Source organism: Rhinolophus hipposideros, assembly GCF_964194185.1.
Source record: "Rhinolophus hipposideros genome assembly, chromosome: 8".
Classification (NCBI taxonomy): Eukaryota; Metazoa; Chordata; class Mammalia; order Chiroptera; family Rhinolophidae; genus Rhinolophus; species Rhinolophus hipposideros.
This window is the reverse complement of record NC_138054.1, coordinates 14,407,727-14,428,405: the sequence shown is the minus strand read 5'-3', so window position 1 is coordinate 14,428,405 and position 20,679 is coordinate 14,407,727. Positions and strand designations below refer to the sequence as shown.

At 33.4% G+C, this 20,679-nt stretch overlaps 1 protein-coding gene across 1 annotated transcript in view; it reads left to right on the top strand.

The window, feature by feature from the left end:
- The window catches only part of RANBP9 (RAN binding protein 9), an 81,862-nt gene that overhangs the window by 31,395 nt on the left and 29,788 nt on the right, over nucleotides 1-20,679 (top strand). The window contains exons 3-5 of the mRNA XM_081055036.1: nucleotides 10,659-10,711; nucleotides 11,616-11,783; nucleotides 16,452-16,474. Of these exons, the coding sequence (XP_080911162.1) occupies nucleotides 10,659-10,711; nucleotides 11,616-11,783; nucleotides 16,452-16,474 (244 nt within the window). The remainder of the gene's footprint in view (nucleotides 1-10,658; nucleotides 10,712-11,615; nucleotides 11,784-16,451; nucleotides 16,475-20,679) is intronic.

Here is a 20,679-nt window from a genome sequence, read left to right as displayed (position 1 = left end):
TCAAAAATCAGTTAACTATATTTTTGTGGGTCGATTTCTGGGCTTTCTCTTCTGTTACATTGATATATTTGTCTGTTCTTTTTGCCAATACCATGTGGTCTTCAATACTGGAGCTTTTTAGTGTGTCTTGAAGTTGGGTAGTGTCAGTTCTTTGGCTTTGTTTTCCTTTACTGTTGTGTTTGCTCTCCTGAGATCTTTTGCTTTTTCATATAAACTTTAAAATCACCTTGTTGATATTCATAAAATAACTTGCTTGGAATTCGATTGGGATTATGTTGTATCTGTAGATCAAACTGATATCTTAACAATATTAAGTCATCTTGTCCAGAACGTGGAATATCTTTCCATATGTTTAGTTTTTTGATTTTGTAGTCAGTTTTATAGTTTTGATCCTATAAATCTTGTACATGTTTTGTTAGATGTATACCTATTTCCTTTTTCTTGGTGCTAATGTAAATGGCACCATGTTTTAAATTTCAAATTCCAGTTGTTTATTATTGCTAGTATATAGTGATTGATTTTTGCATATTAACCTTGTATCTACAACTTTGCTATAATTGCTTATTAATTCCCAGAGTGTTTTGTCAATTCTTTGGGATTTTCTACATAGACATTCTTGTTAGCTGCAAATAAGGACAGTTTTATTCATTTGCAATATGTAACCCCTTTATATATTTTTATTTTCTCCTGGTCTACTATGACTTCTATTATGATGTTGAGTAGGAGTGGTGAGAGGTGACCACTTTGTTCCCAGTCTTAATGGGAAAGCATCTAGTTTCTCACCATTAAGTACGAGTTAACTGTAGCATTTTTTTGTAGGTGTTCTTTGTTGAGAAAGTTTCCTGCTCTTCCCGCTTTATTAGTTTACTCAGTTTTAATCATGAATAATTGTTAGATTTTGTCAGGTGCTTTTTCTGCCATCTATTGTTATGATCATAAAGTTTTTCCTTTTTAACCTGTTGATGAAATAGACTGTATTAACTGATTTTCAAATGTTGAACCAGTTTTGCATACCTGAAATGAATTCCACTTAGTTATAGTGTTTAATTGTTTTTTAATACATTTTGATACACTAATATTTTGTATATTCTTTACATCTGTGTTCGTGAGAGATACTGGTCTATAGGTTTCTTTTCTTGTAATATCTGTTGGTTTTAGTATTATAGTAATGCTTTCCTTGTGGAATAATTTAGGAACTACTTCCTCTGCTTGTGTGTTCTGGAAGGGATTATGGACAGTTTCATTTCTTCCTTAAATGTTCTGGATTCTCTTAATTAAACCTTCTGAGCCAGGTGTTTTCCTTTTTGGAAGATTGTTAATTACTGATACAGTTTCTTTAATATAGAGAGGCATATTCAGGCGAGATCGGGCGCGTTCAGGGTGGTATGGCCGTAGACTACAGAGGCATATTCAAATTATCTGTTTTCTCCTGTTTGTGAATCTTGGTAGATTATGTCTTTCAAGCAATTGGTCCATTTTATCTAAATTGTTAAATGTGTGGGCATAGAGTTCATAATACTCTTTTATTATCCTTTTAACGTCCATGGGATCAGTAGTGATACTATTACTGAAAATCATAATTGCTGATTTCTTTCTAATATTGATAATTTCTCTTTTCTCTTTTTTCTTGGTTAACTTGGCTAAAAGATTATCAATTTTATTGACCTTTACTAAGAACCAGCTTTTAGTTTTGTTGATTTTCTGTTTTTAATTTCATTGATTTCTGCTTCAATTATTATTTCTTGTGTTTACTCTAGGTTTGTATTTTTCGTATTTCCTAGTTTCCTAAGGTGGAAGCTTAAATGATTGATTTTAGATCATTATAACGTTCAGTGCTGTAAATTTCTCTCTACACACTTTTTTCGCTACATCCCACAAATTTTGATAAGTTGTGTTTCCATTTTCATTTAGTTCAAAATATTTTAAAATTTCCCTTGAAATCTTCTGTGATCTATTTGTTAGTTAGAAGTGTGATGTTTAATTTCCAAATATTTGAGATTTTCCAGCTATCTTTTATTGATGTCTAGTTTAATTCTATTGTGGTCTGAGAGCATACTTTGTATTATTTCAATTTTTAAAATTTGTTAAGGTTTGTCTTAGGACCCAGAATGTGGTCTGTCTTGGTGAATGTTTTTGTGAGCGTGAGAATAATGTATATACTGCTGATATTGGGTGAAGTATTCTATAAATGTCAATGAAGTCGAGTTGATTGATGGTGCTGTTGAGTTTTAGTGTATCCTTAGTGGTTTTCTACCTGCTTTGTCTACAAGATACTGATGCAGGTTTGCTGGTATATCCAGTTATAGTAGTGGATTTAACTGTTCTTTGAAATTCTATCAGCTTTTGCCTTACATCTTTTGATGCTGTTATTAGGCATATAAACAGTCAGCATTATCTTTGAGAATTGACACTTTATCATTATGTAAAACTCTTTATCCCTGATAATTTCCCTTGTGAAATCGGCTTTGTTTGAAATTAGTATAGCTAGTCCAGCTTTCTTTTGACTGGTGCTAGGATGGTATGCTTTTCTCCACACATTTACTTTTAATCTATCTGTGTGTTTGTATTTAAAGTTGGTTTTTTGTAGATAACATATAGTTGGACTTGTTTTTTATCCAGTTTCTCTTAAATGGTTTATTTAGACCATTGAAGTTGAAAGTGACTATTGTTATATTGGGTTGATATCAACCCTATCTATAACTATTTTATATTCATTGCATTCATTCCTCATTGCTTTTAAAAAAATCTTGTTTTCTTCCTCCTCTGGTTTTGAGCATTTTATAATTATATTTCTCTCCTATTTTAAGGTTATCATTTTTAAATTTTATTGGCCTTTGCCCTAGAGTTTGCAGTAGACCATGTCAACTAATATGTCCTTTTTCAAATGACACTTATCACTTTACAGGTAATACAGGTGCTTTATAACATGTTATAACCAATTATTTCCTCCTATCCCTTTAATATTGCTTTCACTCATTTCATTTATCCATAAGCTAAAATTACCCATCCATTGTTACTGTTTTTTTGAACAGTTACTTAAGATCAATTCAGAATAAGAAAATTAAAAAAATTTATTTTATCTTCATCTATTTCTTTCTGACCCTCTTCCTTGCTTTATGTAAATCTGAATTTCTCACATGTCTTTTCCTTCTCTCTGAGAAACTTCTACTATTTCCTGAAAGGCAGGTCTATTGGCAACAAATTCCCTTAGTTTTTGTTTGTTAGTATTTGTCCTTAACTTTTAAAGGAAAATTTCTCTAGGTATTAAAGTCTAGGTTGGTTTTTTTTTCTTTTTTGAAAATTTCAACACTCAGTTCACTCTAGTCTCTTTTTGCTTGCATGGTTTCTGAAGAGAAGTCGTATGATTCTTACTTGTCTTTCATGTAGAAATTTTTTTGTGTGTCATTTAGCTTATTTGAAGGTTTTCTGTTTGACTTTTGCAATTTGAATGTGATAAGCCTAGGTGTTCATATTTTGCTTTTTATCCTCTTTACTGTTCTCTGAGCTTTCTGGAATTTTGGTTTGGTGTCTGTCATCAATTTTGGAAAAAGTCTCAGTCATTCGTACTTAAAATACTTCAGTTTCTCTCTCTATTCTCCTCTAGCATCCCCATTTTATGCATGTTACATCTTTTATAGTTGTCCCACAGTTTTTGTATATTCTGTTCCTTTTTTTTTTTCCAATTTCTTTTTTTTTCCCCCTTGGCATTTCAGTTTGGGGTGTCTCCATTGACATATCTTCAACATCACTGATTGTTTCCTCAGTTGTGGTTAGCCCATCAAAAGCATTCTTGAGGGGCCGGGCCTGTGGCTCAGGTGGTTAGAGCTCCATGCTCCTAACTCCAAAGGCTGCCGGTTCGATTCCCACATGGGCCAGTGGGCTCTCAACCACAAGGTTGTCAGTTTGATTCCTCGAGTCCCCAAGGGATGGTGGGCAGCGCCCCCTGCAACTAAGATTGAACACGGCACCCTGAGCTGAGCTGCCTCCCCGATGGCTCAGTTGGTTGGAGCGTGTCCTCTCAACCACAAGGTTGCCGGTTCCAAGGGATGGTGGGCTGCGCCCCCTGCAACTAGCAACGGCAACTGGACCTGGAGCTGAGCTGTGCCCTCCACAACTAAGACTGAAAGGACAACAACTTGATTTGGAAAAAAAAGTCCTGGAAGTACACACTGTTCCCCAATAAAGTCCTGTTCCCCTTCCCTAATAAAATCTTTAGGGAAAAAAAAAAGTATTCTTGATTTGTGTTAGTGTTTTCAATTTTTAGCATTTTGCTTTCATTCTTTCTTATAGCCGATAGCATATTAATCAGTTATCTTAAATTCTTAGTGTTATAATTTCAAAATCTCTGCCATATCTGAGTTTGGCTGTGATGCTTGCTTTGTCTCTTTTGAATGTAATTTTCTTACTTTTTGGCATGTAGTGTAGTTTTTTTTTGTTGAAAACTGTGCATGATTTATTGCGTGATAGGAAATCAGGTCAATAGATATTTGCTGTCAGGTTTATAATTATTGGGCTAGGATTTATGCTGTGTTTAATGTTTGCTAAGTGTTTGTACTATTTGTACCGTGTTTCCCCCAAAATAAGACCTAGCCAGACAATCAGCTCTAATGTATCTTTTGAAACAAAAATTAATACAAGATGCGGTCTCATATAAGACCTGGTATTATATTGTATCATATATCACATGATATATCATGTCATATATCATATCATACCCGGTCTTATTTTACTATAAGATAAACTAATATAAAATTATTTATACCATAAAAATTTACCCCTAACAGCATACATTTTGGTAGTTTTTAGTGTATTCACAGAATGGCATAACCCTTAGCTCTGTTTAATTGTAGAACATCTTCATCACTTGGAAAAGAAATCCTATACCCATTAGCAGTCACTTCTCCCAGCCCTAGGCAACCTCCTACCTACTTTGTTTCTATGGATTTGCCTACACTGGACATTTTATATAAATGGAATATATAATAGGAGACCTTTTGTTCCTGACTTAACTTTACATGTTTCCAAGATTCATTCATGCTATAGCATTTATCAGTACTCTATTCCTTACTGTTGCCAAATAACATCCCATTGTAAGGATATTTCACATTTTAATCCAGTCATTGGTAGGTTGAAACACTTTTTTGGCCGTTATGAATAATGATGTTGCAAACATTTGTGTAAACATTTTTGGGTGGATGTATTTTCATTTCTACTGGATAGATACGTGAGAGTTGAATTGCTGGGTCATAAGGAAACTCATTTCAAGTTATGTTTTCTTAGTGGTTGCGCCGGAGAGTTACTCAGGTAATATCTTAATTTGGATTAATACCAACTTAATTTCAATAGTATGTTAAATTTTGCTCCATGATATCTCCATTTTCCCCTCTCCTTTTTGCTATTATTGTCATAAAATTACACACAGTTGAAGCCCAGAGAATTATAATTATTGCTTTATGTCTTTTAAATTAAGAAAAGAGTTACAAATAAAAGTACATTTGTACTGTTTTTAATGTTTACCAATGTAATTATCTTTGCTGATGGTCTTTATGTCCTTGTGTGTATTTGAGTTACTGCCTAGTGTCCTTTCTTTTCCATACTATTTCTTAATAACACAGTTCTGCTAGAGACAAATTCTCTATTTTTGTTTATTTGGGAATGTTTTAATCTCTTGATTTTCAAATTATAGTTTTGCCGGATATAGAATTCTTGGTTTACAGTTTTTTATTTCGGCACTTACACTTCGTCACGCCAGTGCCTTCTGGCTTCCATGGTTTCTAATGAGAAGTCCGTTGTTAATCCAGTTGCCTTGCATAGCATTAATAATATAAAGCAATAACAGTACCCTGTCTATAATAGGCATTAAACTAACCTACTCCTCTTAGTTTCTGTTATTTGATATTTGGCACAACCATTATTTACTTAACAATGCCATTAAGTTTATAATGTGAAATTATCTGTTTTGATACATTGTTCTGAAAAATATTCATTTCCATTTCCCTTTCTAAGCATGTATACCACAATAATAAATTTCTTGTCCATGTACTTAAATCTTACCACTCCCTCACTGCTGTTGAATTTGAGCTTGTGTTTGTGTGTCATGCAACACCTCAGACATCTAACCAGCTCTTTTGGTTCACTGTGCTCTATGAGCCACACCCACGCACGTCTGGTATTGCAAATTTTCCCGTCGAATAACTCCCTTTCCACCACTTTACAGTAACTAACAAGCTGCAATCTTTATGTCACCCACTTTCCCAAGTAAACTTTAGGTCTTTTCAGTGTAAATTTTCATGTTTATTGCAGTATTTCTTAACGTGTAAAACTTCTTATTTAATTTCAGCGTTTAAAGTTTGTTTTATTTCTTCCTTTGTAGTATTTATGCCTTGTATTTTTATCTATTGTTTTATTGAAATGTCTAGGATTTGCAATACAATTTTGAATATAAATAGTGGGAGATGGCATTCTTGCCTTGTTCTTGATATTAGGGAAACAGCATTCAATATTTTACTATTAAGTATGCTAGATGCCGGTTTTTTATATTTGTAGGTTGAGGAAGTTCCCTGTAATCCTAGTTTGCTAAGAGTTTTTATTGTGAGCAGTTGTTGAATTCTGTCATACATTTTTCTGCAGCTATTTAAATTATAATATGTGTTTTCTCCTAAGTTGGTAAAATGAGTTGATTGGTGTATGAATGTGAAACAAACCTTGTATTCCTGGGAAGACCTTATACCTGTTCTTCCTTTATTATCATTTTGATATATTACTGGAATTCCATCTTACCGTAATTTACCTGATGGCTTTTTAACTATATCTCTACAATTTTTAGTTACATCTACATATCTTACAAGCTGCATAATATGTGTTATTTTGCTTTGAAGAGTGATACAGTGTCAAAAAATTAAGAGTGAAAACAGTCTCATTACATACCATGTGCTTGCCATTTCTACTGCTCTTCATTCCTTCCTAGTAATCTAAGTATCTATTTGATGTCATTTCCTTTCCGTTTGGCAGACTTTCTGTAGCATTTTTCTTAGTGTAGGTTGGCTGACAACACATTATTTTTTATCTGACAGTGTTTTTTTAATTTTTATTTCACTCTTCTTCTTAAAGGATATTTCCCTGAATATAACAGCCTGTGTTGGCATGTTGGCATGGCATACTCCGTTTTCTGTACTTTTAAATATTTCATTCCACTGTCTTCTGACCGTCATATTTTCTTGTGAGAAGTCAGTGAAAATTCAGCGTGGTGTTCCTGTGAAAGTAATGTCAGTTTTTTCTGGCTGCTTTCAGTATTATCTTTTTGTTGTTGGTTTTCAGCAGCTTGACTGTGATTTGTGCCTAGGTGTGCTTTATTTTAAGCTGCTGAAGTTTGCCATCCTTGAATCTGTAAAAAAATTTTCCCCAAATTTGGGTAACTTTTCTCAATTTTTTTGCACATTTTCTTTTTTCCTCCTTGTGAGATTCTGGTTATGTGTCTGTTAGACCTTCTGATACTGCCCCAGGGACTCCCTTTTTATTCCCTGAATTTTTTTTCTCTGTTTTTCAGATTAATTCTGTCTTCATGTTTAGTTACTCATTTTGCCATTTCCAGTGTACCATTAAGTACATTAGTAAATATTTACTTCAGGTATTTTTCAGCTCCAAAATTACCATTTGGTCTTTTTTTTTAAGATTTAAAAAAATATAACTAACATACAATGTTATATTAGTTTCAGGTGTACACCATAGTTACTCGACATTTATACAACTAAAGAAGTGCTCACCACAAGCCCAGCAACCATCTGACACCGTACCACACTATCACAATATTATTGACGACATTTCCCAAGCTGTGTATTACATCCCCAAGACTTGCTTATTTTATGCCTGGAAATTTGAACCTCTTATTCCCCTTCACCTTTTTATCTCCTTTTTAAATTTTTCAGTTACATTTGGTCTTTTTTATTGTTTCTTTGTCTTTGTTGAAATTCCTATCATTTTATTCAATACAAGCATACATCCTGGTAGCGTTTACATCCTTGAACATTATAACAACAGCTGCTTTAAATTCCTTATCTGCTAATTCCAACCACTTGATCTTCTCAGGGTCATTCTCTTTTGTCTGTCTTTTCTCTTGAATATGGGTCATGTTATGCTCTGTCTTTATATGTCAAGTAATTTTGAATTGTATTCTAGAGTATTATATGTGGATTTTTTACTGTCTTCCTACTAAAGTATGTCCTCAAATAGTTCTTTTGTTGAGGGTCTCTGGATATTACAGTGTTGGCTTTTAATGTCTTAAGATATCTGATTTTGCCCTTAGTATTGAATGATGCTTTACCTGTGAGTTAAGTTCTAGATTGACAGTGCTTTACTTTCAATATTTTGAATATATTGTGCCATTGTTCACTGTCATCAGCTGCTGCTGGGGAGAAATTTGCTGTCAGTCTAATTGTCATTCCTTCAGAGGTAATCTGCCTTTTCTCTTTGGAAACTTTTAGGATTATGTCTGTTATTGATAATCTACAATGTGCCTACATGTGAATTTACTTTTATCTTCCCCAGTATCTGGTGTACACTTTGAATTCAACAACATTTTTCAATTCTGGAAAATAACGAGCTAAATTGTTTCAGCAACTATTGGTGCCCCTCTGTGTTTTTTAGTGATAGTGATTTCTTTTTCCTTTTAAACATCCTAAGTGAATTTAAAGGGTTTTTTGGTCACACTGTTCATTGATTGATGTCATCTAGAATGATTTCAGTTCAAGCTGTATATTTTATTGGTTTTATATATTTTTCGGTATATTTTAGAATTTTGTTTTTGTGGTCTCATTTTGATTGGTTTTAAATTTTTTCTTCATTTTGTTCATCTTTCTTTTTTTGCACTTATTTTTTCTTTGTTACAGTTTGTACTTGCCTTCTAACTCCTGGGCCTCTAGTCCAAAACCAGGTCTATGTTAGAGTTTTCAGGTTTTCTTCAAGGTGGTACTAGGATTATTGCAAATTTAGTGACTGATCCATTCAACAACTTTGTTCAGATCCTTGTCAGGAGGTTACTGCTTTACTTTTCCCCTTAATGTAGCTGTGTCTCTGCTCACAGCTTTGAATTTCTTCTCTTCAACGGTAATCTTGTACCTTAAATCTTTTTTTTTTTTTTAATTCTTACATTGTGTGTTGTATTTGGAACAAAGGGGCTGAATCAATACAAACTTAATGAGTCTTCTTGACTAGACATCTAAATGTTGTTTCTTAATGTTTTGTCGCTTCTGTCTCACTTGACACATGCTCTTATTAATAATACTGTGTTTGTGAATTCAGTTAACTGAGTTTTCATATCTAGTAGGGCAAAAGCTATGTTTTGTTTTAAATTCTTTTCTGATCTAAATTCTATATTTTTATATACGAATTTTTAAAATCCTATTTTCCCATTTTAAAAAATTAATTTGGACTCTATCTTGAATCCCATTACATGTATATGTTAACTTTAAAAAGATTGCCATTTTTGTGCTGTCAAGTTATCCAGACACATAGTATACCCATTTTTTGTTTTTTTAGAGTTTTTGATATATTATTTTTGAGCCTTATTTAGAGATCTGTATTCCTGCTTTATGGTTTCTGTAAATATTGTGACTGATATACTTACTAAAATACTCAAAACCTTGTTTAACCATTGTAGACATCTCCATGTTCCTTATTTTAATGGAAATGGCTTCAGTGTTTCACTGTTGAATATCTTGTTACGAGATTTGGAAAAAACTCATATTTAAGTAGTTCCCTTTTATTCTTATTTTACTTCAGGAGTGGTAGCTGAAGTTTGTCAAATGCCATTTTAAATTTTGATACAATTACAGTCATTTAGCTTTTTAACAAACTGAATTCAGTTTGCTCTTTTACTTAGTGTTATTTTTTTTTTGCATCAGTACTTATAAGTGTATTTATACTTTTCCCTTTTTGAACTATCATTATTGGGTTCTATTAATATTTTGTAACCTTTTAAAAATGAATTGCATACCTTTTCCTCTTGTATTTCTTTCGTGGAGATGATTTTGTTCTTCTAGTTTGATAAATTAATAATTGAGTCTCATGTTTAGGTCAGTTTTAACAATTTGCCAAAACACTTTCATAAAACCAATGTATAGATAGATACCCTTCAGTACACACTTTTTGGTATAATTTCATTAAATATTTGAGACATTTTTGTATGAATTTGACATATTTTCCAAATCTGTATCCATGTTCTTTTTTGTTGTTGTCATCTGGATTTTTACTGTGTCCTTTTGGAAACACATTTGTTTTTTATTTAACATTTCTTTTTTCTTCCACAGGTCCCTCTGTATTTTTTGTGTAGAAGTCTTAATCCTAAATGTTCATGTGTAGATAGGTTGGAAAAATTTTTATAGTTGTTAGTAGAATGCATAATTATTACCAATCTTTTGGGTGTATTTATGGATGATCATTATAGGAATTTGTTGTGGTCTGGGTTTTATTGTTGCTTAACATTGCCCTTTTTGCTGTTATTAAATTGCCCTAATTAATTGCAATAACCTTTTTTGTAGCTACCCTATGAATTTCAACTTGGGCTTGGTTCTGATAATGTTTGAGAGTGGTGATTTATATATACATAACCATTATATAACCATAATAACTTGCTTTTCTTCCCTTTTTTTTTTTTTTAACAGTTACATGGGAATTGGTCTTTCTGCTCAAGGTGTGAACATGAATAGACTACCAGGTACAGTTATAATTGAATTATAGTACAGTTTTATGGCTAACTCTTCGTGGCTAAATTTTCAAGTAATAACTTGAAATAGTTAAATGCAATGATTTTCTGTATTTTTAATCACTTATGAGTTCAAAATGGAAGCTGAGTTTTTAAAATAAATTTTATACTATCTAGTAAAACTTATATGCCAGTGTTTTGTTTTGTTTTGTTTTTTGTTTATTTTGGGGATTTTGCTTTTTGGTATTTTTAATTTCCAATGTATAGTCGTATCAACTACTTTACATATTTTAATGTGGTTGGTTCCATTTGCTACCCAACACATTTTTGCTTTTTAACCCGTTTTCAGTTGTCTAATATTCTGGGAATGTAGGCTGATATTAAAAGTAAACTAAGGAAGGTGTGAATTGAGATGGCAGAACTGTTTCTCAAAACCATTAATCAGATGGAAGTGAATATTGGATTATATTTTTCTGGTATTCTGTTTACTAATGTTAAAAATTAATTGGGGAGGTAGTTTTTGAAAATAGAAAGCAGAGAAATCTCTTATATTAAAGTGTGTGTGTGGGGGGTAGTGTTTAAACCAAATCAAAGCAAAATTCCTTTGGTATATTAGCAAAGGAAACATTCATGGAAAATGTATCTTGCTATGTGTTTTTTTTTCTGGTAGGAGTCCTGTGTGCTGGATTTTTCGTGTCCTGTGTGCTGGATTTAATTTCCTTAATGTTTTAAACAGTATTTTAATACAGAAATTATGTAATGTAATTGTTGAGATTTTAAATGTGCATTTGGGGGTTTTATCTCTGTACTACATCTGTTGTTCTCTTCTTGCTTAGCTTGTCATAATCTTAGTGAATAGCTCTAGTACAGAGGAACCTTGCTGATCATTGTAAATATACTGGAACTTTCTCTCTAGGCTGGGATAAGCATTCATATGGTTATCATGGGGATGATGGACATTCATTTTGTTCTTCTGGAACGGGACAACCTTATGGACCAACTTTTACGACTGGTGATGTCATTGGCTGTTGTGTTAACCTTATCAACAATACCTGCTTCTACACCAAGAATGGACATAGTTTAGGTACTAAGATAATGTATTGCATGTAAAATAACCAAATACTGTGATTATTGTACTTACAGCATGGTAGTCGTATTTATCATGTAATTCTTCTTTATTAAGTAGATGCGTCTGAAAATTATTTCTTTGTTCCAGGAAGAAGTTGAGGAAATGGTGAAAATTTACATTCTGTGAAAGACACATTTTATCACATATATAGGAATAACTGGAGAAATAATTCACATGCTCAGATATTTATTTTAGTAATAGAAATACTAAGTATTTTCTGTTTTGCTTTGAATAAAGCCCTTCACAGTATGACCTAATTCTCTAGGTAACAGGTGCTAAGAAAAAAGGGCTATCAGTTTTTAGTACAGCATGGGGGTAATAATGAAGGAAAAGGTTGATGCAGCCAACCAAATGAAAGGCATTCACACACTAAAAGGTCATGCCTGCTACAAAGATTGATAAAGGATGGTGACTATAAGTTAGTTAGGCAAAAGGGAGCAGAATTAAAAAATAATAGCAAAACTTCTAAGAATAAAAGACAAGTGACTAATAAATAGATTAATGAAAACATAAAGATACCTAGTCATTGTAAGACTAATAGAAAATTAAGGGTTTAGTTAAATATACACTCATTATACTTGAAATTTAAATTGTATATGGTTGTTATACTCCTTTTCCTTAGAAGTTTTTTTTTCTATTACAAAATTTTTGTTTTTGTATTACAGAAAGTACAAAGGATAGCAAGACTGATGCTTTAAAAATAAAAATGTTTCACGTTAATTTTACTGTTTGAAATGTCCTTATTTCATGGCAGATTATTTTGATGAGATAAAGTGAAAGGAGGCAAAACTAAGTAACCCCAGAAGGCAGAAATTTCAGTGTGCTAATAAATAGTGTTTGAAAATTAGACTGCAAATAGTACGCTTAGACATGTAATAGATGTTTTTTAATGTAACACAAAAACTATTCTTTCTGTCATTTCATGGTAGAAAATTCTAAATTTCTGGCTGCATTGGTAATAGTTTTTCTTTTGGAATGTCTCAACATACCCTAATATACAGTTAGTGTCTTCTTCATATTTATATTTGGTGTAAAAGTTTTCCTTCTGATTATTAATACTGATTCTGAAGTCCTGTTACCGACTTAAAGGTTGTCCCAAGTTCACAAAAGATTCTTATACAGCCATGTATAAGGATCTTTGAACAACACAGATTTGGACTGCGTGGGTCCACTTAATATAGATTTTTTAAAAATAAATACGTACGATACTGTAAGTGTATTTTGTCTTCCTTAACGATTTTTCTTAACATATTTTCTCTAGCTTAATTGTAAGAATACAAAATATTGTAAGAGTACAGAATAGAATACATATAACATGCAGAATATCTGTTGACTATGTTATCAGTAAAGCTTTGGTCAACAGTAGGCTGTTAGTACTTAAGCTTTTGGGGAATCAAAAGTTATATGAGGATTTTTTAACTGCATAGGGGGCAGCCCCTAACCCTTGCTTTGTTCAATGGTCAACTGTATTCTTATCGGTACAAGAATGTTAAGGATGCCATGCAAATTACACGTGTATTTGTAATTTGGTTGTGGCCAACTGGTTTTTAGAAGGATACAGGCCCTTCAATTTATTCACTACCATTCTGGCTTTGACTTATCAAGGAAGTTAATTAGGATAGTCTTAAGTTGGCATGGCTGCTTAAGATATTTAATTAATCTTGAATTAAACCAGGAGAAATCCTTTAGGAATGACCTTTGGTTCAAAAATTCAATAGACATGTTTTTAAAACCAAAATTATAGTCTTTTTACAGTTTTTCAAACTTTATTCCAGAGATTTTACTTAGGGAGATGGGAACATCATAGGCGATGTGCTTTTATTTTTTTCTGTTCACTTTTCCAGAGACATTTACATTGAAAATTTGTCTTGAATAAGAAAGCTATTTTTAAAATGTGAGATTTTGGGGTTGGGGGAGCGGCCACTTAGCTCAGTTGGTTAGAGCGTGGTGCTCTTAACAAGGTTGCCAGTTCGATCCCCACATGGGCCACTGTGAGCTGCTCCCTCCACAACTAGATTGAAACAACTACTTGACTTGGAGCTGATGGGCCCCGGAAAAACACACTTAAAATAAACGAAAAGTTAAAAAAAAAAAAAAAAGAGATTTTTTTTTTTTTTAAAGGAAAGAGTACCTAATGATGAAATTACATTCTAATTCTAAGTAAATTTGAAACATTTCGGTATTATTTATTGATAAGTTAATAAATATTAAGCACCTAGACAGTATAATAGTGGTTAATGTAGATGGGTTCTTTAGTTGCCTGGGCTTGTCTCCTGATTTAGGCCATGTGACCTTATGCAAGTTACTAAATATTTCTGTGTCTCAGTTTATAAAGTAGTGTCACTATAATACCTACCTTATTAAGGTTGTTAGAGTGAACTGAAATGATGCATGTGCAGTTCTCAGGTGCCTGGCACATAGTGAGTACTCACTAAGTGTTGTTCATTGTCTTTGTTTATCAGACTTTGGGCTAGATGCCAGGGATGCAGTGGTAAAACGGGTGAGCAAAATTCTTCCTTTAGAATAGAGGTCACCCTGGGCCAAATCGGTCTCCTGTTGGTTTTTTCACTCAAGTTTTATTGTAGTGCTGCCACCTCCATTTGTACTGGGTATGGCTGCTTTCTGCTACAACCGCAGAATTAAGTAGCTGTAACAGAGACCATATGGCCTTGAGAGCACAAAATATTTACTCTTGCCCTTTACAGGAGACGTGTGCTTGTCTCTGGTCCAGATTCTAGAAGATAAAATATTCAGTTACTATTTCCTTGTACTTCCCAAAGTGGATAATTTTTACCCCAAAGCTTTAGTTTCTGACTCATGAAGGTTTTCAAAATGTATATTTATATACCACATATGGACAAATGGAAATGTTTTTATTTGAGAAAATAATTAAAGGAGAAGCGTTTCAGTATCCAGGTTAACTTAATTTGAAATTTTTTGACTTTGTTTTATTGAATATGATTCATCAGTTGCAGATCACTTTTCAAAGAGCGTCTTGACAAATCAGGAAATTATAATAGAAATATTAAAAAATTGGTTTCAGTGTATTTAAATAATTCTACCAACTTGTTTAAGTCGCATCTTTTTGTGGTCTGACTGTAAAGGCTGTGGTAGCTGTATTTAGCAATGGTGAAAAATGTTAATCTGTAAAATTAAGTTAGAGTTTTCACTAGAGTTTTTATTAAAGAGTGAAGATTTTAGTAATTAATGACAAAAATGAATTTTTGTTAAAACAATAAATTTTGGCAGTCTTTGTTATAAATAGTCATCTTTGAAAAAATAATTGAGTAAGCTGTTAAAAAATGGTAAAGATATGTATAGTAATATTTTATTCTTTATTTTCTGTATCCTTTTTGGTCTTCTGAAATTTTTAGTATAAATTTTCATATTTGTCCCACAGTCAATTTGCTTTCTATTTATTAATGAAACTAAAAATAATTAGGATATTTTACCAGGGCTGGCGAAGGAAGGACCTCTATCTTTTCTTTTGACAAGAAGCATGAATTGACTATAATAATTTTTAAAGGGGCTTTAACTGCAGAGCACTATATTTACACATTTATTTGAAAACGTACAGTAGAGATTTACAGTCAGTATGTCTTTTAACTTTATTACTTTAATAGATAGTTTTCTGATGGTATAGCACAATTATAGAGCCACACTCTCAAGTGGGAAGAGACCTTAAAGATAATTGAATGCAAATGGCCTTATTTTTGGAAGACAATCAACACTGTAGCATAGTGCTGGTGTGGTTTATTGTTTTGTTATAATATGTGTTTAAACTGGAAGATTTGAGATTAACTAACTCACGAATACCACCCCTCATTATACTAGAACTCAAACTTTTTAAACATATGAATGAGGTCCTATAGAAATATTTGGTTTGTTTATTATTTTCAGATAAGCAATATATTTTAATATTTGAAGGGAGATTATTCAATTGTTCCTTTGGGATGCCAGTAGACTTACTCCAGTGACACTAATGTTCAAGTGTATTTGGAGCATGACTGTTGAAATTACTGTCAGAGGACATTCGAGAGAAATTCTCAACTGTGTAAATCTTCATGCTTTGAAGGAAGAATTATATTTTTCCCCAGAGTGGTTAAAAGTTACTCAAAAATATACTTAAAAAAATATTGTATTATTTTAAGAAATAAAAATACTGCATTTTCCATTGTTTACCTTTTTTTTGGTAATAGAAAATCTTTCTCTTCCCCCCTCAGATTATTTAAAAGCTAAGTCTAGGTGAGAAAGATTAAATGATAAAACTGGATAAAGCAGTTTGGATATCAGTCAAAAATAAAATGTGATTATTTTGCAACCAATTTTCTCACATGGTTCCTAACATAGCTTTAAAGATACATCTAAAATCATTTCAGAAATCCTGGAAGCAATAGCAGTACCTCCAAAATAAAATTGATGTGTGACTAATAAGGATGGGGTCAGGATTCACTCAGACCTATGTTAGTGTTATTGAGAAAAACATCACGCTGGTTATTTTATATTTAGATTTTTTCCTTTTCTGACTTTGCCATTTTTTTCTTCATTTTAGTTATAAATTTAGCTTGTCGCCATAGTCTGCCTTTGAAAAATAGCTTCTAATGCCACCTTTTTTTTTCCTAGGTATTGCCTTCACCGACCTACCGGTAAGACTTTTTGTTTTTAATGCAGTTTTGCATTTTTAGCTGAATGAAGTATAAAGAAACTAGTACTAAGCATGTTTAGAATACATTCTTTATAGAGCTCTTTCTCTAGCCACCATAGGTGTAGACCTTCAGAAATTACTGTGTTTTGCTGTGTATAATGTACATCCACATTTTTGGCCCAAATTTCAGGGGGAAAAAAATCTTTCCTAATTTTTTAATTCAAATTTTTATTTGTTTACATTTAGGTACTTGTTTTTTATATTATAAAGGAATTTTAGAATTTATTTTTAACATATTATGGTACAAGAAATTTTATGTACGGGTTACAAGTTTACGATATTTATGCATCATAGAAGGCCAAGGACTCTTCATTGCAAGTTCGTTGTAAGTTCAAAACCAGTTATCGTATTCCAGGGTATTATTTAGCATACAGATATCGTTATTGATTTCTAGAGTTTTAACTCATAAGAATAAATAAAAGAATTAAAAACATTTGTATAGATACGGAATTAGTATTACCCATGTATAATGCACATCCTTATTTTTCCCTCACAAATTTAGGCAAAAAATTGGAAACTATACACGGCAAAATACAGTATGTTCCAAATTGCAGGGCACACCATTGCACAAGTGAACTTCGTTGTAGCTAAAAAATAAATCAGAGTTGATTATTAAAATACCCTTTGTCACATGCATTCATTTGAAATATGTTTCTTTGGTATTGTTGGACTTTTCAGCAAATGATTGTACAGTAATGGTAGTCATTTATTAATTCAGTGTATATTCCATGCCTGCTGTGTGGCAGGTCCTGTGCCTGGGTACGTCATTCAAGAGAACAGGTGAAGGTCTCTGTCCTTTTGGAGTACTCAAGCTGGGGAAGTTAGAGAATAAACAGTACATTAAAAATAAGTAAATTATAACATTTTTAAAGGTTTTGAGTACTTTTCAAAGAAAGAAGAGCGTGGGAGTACCATCCACAGAAAACAGCACATACAGTTTGCTCACCTTTGCTCAAGGTAAGACTTGAGCAGAGACTTGAAGAAGTGAGAGAGTTAACTAAACAGATACGTAGATCAAGAATGTTCTAAGCAAAGGGAACAGTTAGGGGAATGAATGATACTAAAGCAGGAGCATGTCTCCTGTGTTTGAAGAATAACATGAACCGAGGTAGAGAAACATGAGGAAGGCAAACAGTAGGAGATGAGTCAGAGATAATGATGGGAGGGTGAGCTAGATCCTCTAGACCTGGAGGGCCATTGTAAGAACCTGGGCTTTGACTCTGAATGAAATACAAAAACATCGCAGAGTTTTAGTTATCAGGGGATAACTTCAGTTTTTAAAGTTATAAAAAAAAGTTGGCTGCTGGGTTGAAAAATAGACTATAGGGGAGTGTAAGGGTAGAGGCAAGCAGACCTGAGAGGGGCTATTGCAGAAATTCAGGCAAAAGATGATGGTGACTCACATCTCTAGAGATGTGAGAACTGGTATGATTCTAAATACCGTATTTACCAGATCTAAGGCTCTATTAATTATAATATGCATCACATGACATGGGGAGGAGTAGCTAGCAAACTGATATAATGCTTTTTTATTAGAATTTTTCTTTTATATTTACCCATTGATCTCTTAGGGTATTTAAATAGTAGATTTTAATCAATAGCACTTGTTGCACACCTAAAAATGGTGAAATATGCAATATAAATTGATTAAGGTGTTCCCGAAACCTCACGTTCAGAGTCCAACCTTTTAAACCACTTTTTTAGCGTTGATGTCTGTGTTTTCTATACGACAGTGTCTTGTATGCCATCAAGAATGTTTCTTAAGAGTTCTCCACTGTGCCCCTGATGTTTTCTTCCAAGCACCTGATTGCACTGTGTAGGTTTTCATGCTATCTATCACTTTCTTAACACTGCCAGAGGTATTATCAGAAGTTTTTTTTGACAATAACCAGGATTCTGATATTCCTTTCTCAGTTGGCTCACTGACTAAAATGTCTTAGGGGTTGCAATCATCCAGCTGTTTCACTTCGAAAATGAATCAAGTTCTGGAGTTTTTAGTGAGCTCATTCTTGAACAAATTCACACCTGTGTAGTTGGTGACAGCTGCCTGGTCAGATGTAAGGTGCCGTCGATTATAAGACATATTTCAGTTTCAGAGATGTTTTGAAATGACAGGAAATTCAGCCAGAGAATAGACATTCAATCTCTAGATTGTTAATATTCTTGAAGAAAATCCTAGAAAAACAAGAATCCGAAGTTGTAATAGAAAATAACTTTGCTAAACCAAAGAAAATTCAGAGTCCTCAGATCAAAATTGCTCACCAAGAAGTATTATTTAATAAGTAGTGATGGAATAAGTGTCTATCATTTTGAAAAAATTCGTAATCTTAGGATTTTGTCTTATATTTATACCAAAGTAAGTTCCAGATGGATTAAAGAGTTTAAATAAATAAATATTTTTTAAAAAATCCAACTGAGAGCCAAGAGAATTTTCTGATGAATTGGAAGTGAAAATGTGAGAAAGAGGATCTGACTTCAAGATTTTGGGCTTGAAGAATTGGATGGATAGAAATTCCACTTACTGATGTGGAGAAAGGAGGCTGTATGTATGTGGAGCAAGTTTCAAGGGGGGAGATCTGAAGTTTAATTTTGAATAAATTAAATAAAGTTGTCAGGTGTGCAGTTGGTAATACAAGCCTGGAATTCAAAAGAGTGATCTCAGCTGGAAATTAAAATTTCCAGTAAAGTCAATGGCATTTCAGTGTTTAAATTTAAAGTCATGAAACTGGATGAGATTGATGTGGCAGTGTGTATAGGCAGAAAAGAGATATGGACCAAGGATGAGTCCTGGGGCATGCCATATGTGGGAGAAGAGAAGGAACCTACACGGAGAAACTGAGAAGGAGCAGTCAGTGAGGTAGGAGGAAGACTAAGAATTGGGTGTCCTCAAAAACCAAGTGAAGAAAATGTATCAAGAAGGAAGGAGTAATTAGCTGTTGTCAGATGCCACTGTGATACATCACAGAAGGTAACGACCAAGACTCAACCAGTGGCTTTAGCAGAGTGGAGAAGTTTCAGCAGAGTGATGGAGAAATCCTGATTAAAAAGAGAAAAGAGGAAGAGGGACATTATAGAGTATGGACAACTTTGGAGGATTTTGACCACAGTGGGGAGTAAAGAAATGAGATGTTGTAACTAGTGGTAGAAGTGGGGGCAATAGAAGAGTTTTTGTTAGATTTAGCAGGATGTTTGTTTGCTGATGAGAATGATTCAATGGTGAGCAAAACAGTTGATGTGATATAGATAGAGAGGAAAGGTAACAGTGATCATACCCTTGGTAGACAGGGGATGTGATCCCTTGTGTAAGTGGAAAGGGGTAGGCTTTAGAGAAGCGCATCTGTGGGGGGTGGGGGCGGTGCTGAGGGTGGTCACAGCATGTAGGTGCCGGTGCTGGTGCTAGTGCCGGGCGCCGGGTGCTGGTAGGTGGGTTGATGTGGTTCGGAACCATAGCAGAGGCTTTGGTATGACTTGAGTTTCATTTGGAATTGGTTAAACGGCTTAATAGCTGTTTTTTTGTGTGTGTTTTCTCTTTTTGTGGCACTAAGCAACTTGCCAGTGGGAGCAAATTTTTTATTCATTTTTGTTCCTCGTTGATGGATAATGTGATCGTTTGGAAAAGGCTTCGCTTATTGTAGATACGTTGACTATTTTTGTAACCTTCTAATTATTTTTTATCCCACTTTTGAATCACGTTACGTTTTGCCTTGTCTGTAGTTAACCAGTGGTGATATTCAACTTTGTAACAGTGGGTGAAGTGGTGGTTATGGTGGTTGTTATAAGTTCCGTTTTAATATAGTGGTTCTGAGAGCTCTTTAGTTTTATGGCTGAGATATTCCTGGACTTCCACATGCAACATACCATTCTTCTACTTAAAAATGAGGGGAAAATTAATCTTCTCCCTAAAGGAACCATCAAACACGTGTTTGTACATTCTGTACCCGTGAGCTTTTACTCTCCTGTTGGAGCGTAAAATCCTGGTAGAGTGTATTTGCAGAACAAAACAGTTTACCTCGGCTGTACTGCACCTATCATGGAACATAGGGTGTTTCTGCAGCTTTGAACACCTTCGATTTTCTTCAGAATAATCTTTCTTCCCCACTCACATTACCAATTTAAGAAATGTTCCATCTATAAACTGACTAATTC